This window comes from Trypanosoma equiperdum (genome assembly GCF_001457755.1).
Source record: "Trypanosoma equiperdum strain OVI genome assembly, contig: ctg_767, whole genome shotgun sequence".
NCBI classification, from domain to species: domain Eukaryota; phylum Euglenozoa; class Kinetoplastea; order Trypanosomatida; family Trypanosomatidae; genus Trypanosoma; species Trypanosoma equiperdum.
Genome location: NW_027124717.1, coordinates 7,970 through 13,620, shown reverse-complemented (window position 1 = coordinate 13,620; position 5,651 = coordinate 7,970). Strand labels below are relative to the sequence as shown.

Genomic DNA, 5,651 nt, shown 5'->3' with positions numbered 1-5,651 from the left:
AAAAAAAAAAAAAATTATTTTTGCCTCCTCAGTTCAATGTAAGAAGTGCAAAGATCAATAAGAGGAAAAAAAAAACAAGCACAAAAAGGAGAGGAGAGGAATATCACGAGACATAATGAAACGTAACAATAAAAAAGAAAAGAAAAGAAAAATAAAACTAAAGTGCAAAAGAAAGCGACTTTGCACGTGTGCGTACGCGTTGGTCTAACAATTTTTTTTTTGTTTCCCGCGTGACCGGTAATGTCACAACGAGAAATTTATATTGGAAGGGAAAGAAAGGATTTTTTTTTTCCTCATTCTTGGGGGATAAAAACAATACGGCAAAATCTGCAAACGGGAAAAAGTCAGGAAAAAGAAACACAAGTAAGATTTTTAAAAACAAAAACGGGAAAGCAGCGAAAGGAACGGAAAAGAAGAAAAAAAAAGAAGCAAGCGACGTGAGTGAGTGAAGCGTAAAACAAGAATCCGAAAAGTGGCATACGGACGTAAGACATACACAAAATAGAGATAAACACGGAGACTCTGGTAAGTGTGGAAAGTGAAAGATTCCGTCTTGTTTGTTTGTTCGTTTGCTGCTAGCCTTATCTTCCTTTTTTTTTTTTTGTTGTTGTTGTTTTACATATATCCTCTCAACAGCGTGCATCAGTGTAAAATAAAAAAGGATAAAAAAGAAAACACAGACACAAGATGCACAGACATACACGTACACACACATATACACGCACGTGTGGTTGCCAATTCATTTATTCCTTCATTCAATCATCTCCCCGGATGCCTCCATTGCTTCGGCATACAAGACGGAATCACGCGTCTCCTCAATGATTTCATACATTTCCTCCCAAATTCCATTTTGGCTCCTCAGTTTTTCAGCAGCGGACGCGTAAAGGGTGGAGGTGGCTGACTTTTGCGGCAGAGCGCCTCCGTCTTGTCGTGGTGGTGTTGGATACCGCGCACTCGGTGGCGGCACCTCTGACAGTCGTCTAGACATGCGACGGCCCGCCTGCGTAGACAGTCGTGGTTTACTCAAACTAGCCGAATTTCGAGAGCCCGGCACGACGTCCCTTTGTTTATCCTTGATGGGCACCATAGTGAAGAAACTGAATGGCAACACTCGTGTCCCACCATCCACAGGATTCCCACCAGCACCTGCATTGTCTTCAGCCACTGAACATGGAAATGTATTTGAACATGGTGGCTTGGGGTGAAGGGCAGATGATGGAGCACCATTGGCATCTGCACCGGGAACCTGTGGATGACTACCACATCCTGATATTAGTGGCAACTGCGCCTCCCCCACGGCATGTCCGATCTGCTCAGAAGATTTCTCGCCTTGTTGTCCCGCACCATCAACTTCATCATCAGAGTCCGTATCACACCTGTTTGAACCATGGTATTCAGTTTTGTCGGAGGCCGAATCAACTGACTTGTTTGCCTTCCCAAATCCATCTCCCTCCACACGTAAAGTATTATGCAGTATCGGCAATGTGACCTGTGGGAGATCAACATTCGCTTCAAACTGAACGTGTGTATCGTCTTTCTCTTGAATCATTTGGGCCGCACGGAGTGCCTTTAGGCGACGGGCCTGCGACGATGTTATAAACACGCGCCGGCGCTCCATTGGCTCCAGAAGCTCGGGTGGAAGCAAGTCCTTCTCCACGGAACTTGATGCTTGTAGGAAAGTGTTACCCCACACACAGTTGATAACATCTTTACTGATTGCCTTGTATTCACTCTCAGCGATGGGGTTATACGCATCTCCTCCGTCTGATTTGCGCGACCGGCGCGACTTCCCCCTGCGTGCTCTTTTGGTTTCGCCTCCCTCCTCTTCTGCTGCCGAAGCGTCATCCCCACCTGAGCTAAACTCCTCCTCACACTCCTCGGAGCAGCCCACATCAACCTCCTCCTTTTCAGCTTCACCGCGAAGCTCAACAGAGTCATTATTATTATTATTATTATTCTCCCCCTCCCCGTATGCACCGCACTGAACATCTTCCTTTACTTCAGGAATGCCTTCCAACGGCAATGCCGCGCCATGCGGCTGTTCATCATTGAATGTTGCTTCAAAAGGAGCGGGAACTGTTTGATTGTTTGTTTCGAGGGTGCAAGATTTCAATCTAGCCAAAGATCCCGTTTGTGGCGTATTTGTGTCCTCAAGCGCAGTCACATGTTCTTCCATAGCGTCATGTGTTTCTGGCGTTGCAGGAGCCGATGTTTCTTTCGTTGCGTCTTCCATTTTACCACAATGTCGTCAGATTTAAAACCAAAGAAGAATTAGCTGATGCAAGTCTTTTTTGTGCCTTCTTCTTTAGTTCCGCTTTTTTTTTTTTTTGCGGGTGTGTGTGTGTGCGTGTGTGTGCCTTGATATCTGCTTTGCTATTTGCTTTTAAGGGATATTTAAAAAAAAAAAAAAAAACTCGTCTTCACCTATTTAATATTTGCCTCTCGTTGTTGTTGTTTTTTCGTCTTTTTTCAATTCGTACTTTTACCTTTTCTAATTACGATTTTATATTCCAAAGTGGTGATGAAATCAATATGATCAATCACCAGTAGTGGAAATAACAACAGGCAAAAAAAAAAAGGAACACAAAGAAGAAAAGTAAAAATAAGACAACATATTAATCGAAAAATAAACATTAAAAACACACGCTCTAACATTCAAAAAAAAAAAAAGAAACACACACATACAAATAAATTAAGTTAAATACTTCCAAAATAGAAACAAATCGGTAAATAAGGGGGAAAAAACATACAAGAAGTGTGCATACCAATAAATAAATATACATCTGTGTACACGCATTTACTTAATAATAATTTTGAAAAAAAAAAAGACGCACCTCCATCGTTTGTGTGGTGCGGAAGAATGAAGAAACTTTTTAATTGATTTTATTTCCTTGTGTATGAGCGTGAAGTTCGATACCTAAAATGACATTAAAATTTTTTTTTGAAATAAAACAAAAAAAAAAGCACTCCGCAAGTCCCCTCCAAGCAGAGCAACCGATCTTCATGAAGGTTTCGACAATTTGGAAAATAGCAACCGCCACCAGCTTTGTATAAATTCAAATGGATGCATAACATGTGATGTGCCCGTGCCTGTCGCCCAATATGGCTGCATTTATTCATGTTAAAATTATTATTGTTATTTGGTGTCAAATATTATTGCCTTACATGCAGGAACAGTTTGTTTGCTTATTTATTTATATGTCTGTCCGCTTGTCTCCTTTTCTTACTTTTTGATTTTTCTCATCTCGTTGTGTTTGCACCAAATGACATATAGCAGAAATATGTTCAGATACATCTCCTGAAACATAAAATATAGATAAAAATGCATAAATATGTAGAGATATACATGTACACAACAAGAATGTAAGGCAAAGGGGAGAAAAAGAGCAAAAAAGAAAAAACAAAACAATTTAAGAAGGGTAAAGACGAGTAACTCGCTTTAATTTTCTTTTTTTTTTAAAAAGAGGCAAAGAAAGGGGGAAAGTAAAGAAAAGGCGGTCAGGACACAAGCCACAACGAAAGATGTTCCAGCAACGGCATAATCAAAGACTAACTCAACATAAAAATTCAGCTCAATATCGTGTAACCCCGAACTAAATCATATTAAACAAAAATAAAACGGAAACGGGGCGCACAAATAAAACAATGAAATCACTGCAAAACTCCAGCTATTCTGAAAAGGAATCAAAAAAGAATCAACACAAATGAAGCTAACAAACACAACGATACGAAACCCCCAAAAGATGTCTGTCAACGGATAACAACAATCCAGAAGAGACAAACAAACATACTGCCTTTAGAAAACCATGAGGCCTTCACACGCAATATTTAAAACACCAGAAAACAGCAACACGTAACAAAAGCCACTTGCCTCTCCACACAAGCCAGAGAAAATACCACCGGCAGACTTTACCCAACATCATCGCCATCATCCTCAGCCACACACGCGCTGCGAATCTCATGAAGCGTCCCTTCAAAAATTGTCACCAATTGCTCCAATGCACGTCGGTTTCTTAAAAGTTCACCCTCTACTACATTAAAGGGAAGAAACTCGGTGCAATTAAAGTTGTGACCCTTTACGGAACCCGCCGAACGGTCCACAGCAGTGCCAACAGCATCCACAACATCATCACCACCGCGTCTCTCCTTTTCAAGAGAAGCGGTTGAAGGAGAAATGCGACGGCGCGCTTCAACATTAGCCGTTGTCACATCATTACTGAGCCCGGCACCAACACCGACACCGACATCAGTGGCAACAACAACATCCCTCGTCATTTTCATTACCGCGGTATCACCACCATCTGCATTCGACAAAACCACAATATCAACAACAGATGCGCCCGATGTAACACTGGAATCAGCCGTTGCATCCAAAACTTCGGCGTCTCCATCAATTACACCGGTCACACAGTTGGGCAAATTATATGTACATTCGGTTTTCTGATTATTCCCCGTATTTTCTCCACCAGTGGGTTCAGAATTCGAATTCCTTGCATGGTTAAGTGAGTTTGATTCCCTTTGAGTTTGACCCGGAGAAAACATCGTGGAAGTTGCGGCCTCACTGCAGTTGAGTATGTTGTGATGCACTCCCCTGCCGTCTTGAATACCGTTGGTAACAGCACAAGGTTTAGTCCCGTTGTGTTGTAACCGATTGAAAGACTCGTCACATTCCTTATTGGATAAATGGCCTTCCACTCTCAGTCGACGGACCACATCAACGACACGTTGGTAGTGCAATGGCCCTCGTAACCGCAACCTCCGCGCCAACGAGAAATTTGTACGCCGGACCGGTGCTGATGCATCCCTCACATCGTCCCCATTCCCTTCTTCAAATGCAGCTGGTGAGTTCGCAGGATGTGTAGCGGTTGTGCACGGAAGGGACGAGCTACTCCTCTGAATGGTTTGATTCCCACAATTTATCCCGCACCCTTTCGATGAGCAGATATTTGTTTGACCGTAACAATTTGCTGTTAAGCGACCAGATAAAGAGTTACGTATCCATCCAAGATACGTAGCGCCACTGCTGTGGGGCCTCATGGGAAGTTTTACATCATCAGGCGGTTGGGGATGGCAAAAGGAATTTTCTGTGCAAACATGATAAACACGCGCAGCGTAGGCGCAAGGAAAAGAAAGTTGAGATGTCATGTCAGCAGATGATTGAGGCCTAACGCGCGGGGGTGATGGCGAAATGTGCCTCAAATCTGCCGGTGTCGGCGCTGTCGCTGCTTCAGATGGTTCATTTGTCATCACGAATGCGCCACCACTTTCAGTCCAGTTGATGAAAACAACAGAAAAAAGAAAAGAAAGAAAGAAACGACTTATACCACTTCCGAAGCCGTGCCTAATCTACGAGTCAATTTATTTATTTATTTATTGAGAACAGAAAAAATAAAGTAAAAGAGGAAGATGAAGATAAAGTAACAGTTTAGTAAGCGCAGAACACAAGAAAAATTAATAAATGGCAACGAGCAAGGTAGTAAAGTGTTCGACGATACAAACAAATGGAAAACAACCTCCACAAGTACATGTTTAGCTTCCATCCTCGTCCTCAGCAACAGTTTTAAAGAAAACAAATGTAGTCACAAATTTTAAAATCCTCTGCGACTCGTAAATCGAGGAGAAGCAACAAAACATAGTTTCCATACTCATCC

At 42.3% G+C, this 5,651-nt stretch overlaps 2 protein-coding genes across 2 annotated transcripts; both read right to left on the bottom strand.

Annotated features, from left to right (window-relative positions):
- Positions 1-751: 751 nt before the first annotated feature.
- TEOVI_000360900 (uncharacterized protein) lies at positions 752-2,233 on the bottom strand (the record flags this gene model as incomplete). The annotated part of the gene is made up of 1 exon (XM_067226497.1): positions 752-2,233. One exon carries the CDS (start codon positions 2,231-2,233, stop codon positions 752-754), a length of 1,482 nt encoding a protein of 493 aa, XP_067082598.1.
- Positions 2,234-3,909: 1,676 nt separating this feature from the next.
- On the bottom strand, positions 3,910-5,247 carry TEOVI_000360800 (uncharacterized protein; the record flags this gene model as incomplete). Its single annotated transcript, XM_067226496.1, has 1 exon — positions 3,910-5,247. One exon carries the CDS (start codon positions 5,245-5,247, stop codon positions 3,910-3,912), a length of 1,338 nt encoding a protein of 445 aa, XP_067082597.1.
- Between the last annotated feature and the right edge of the window lie 404 nt (positions 5,248-5,651).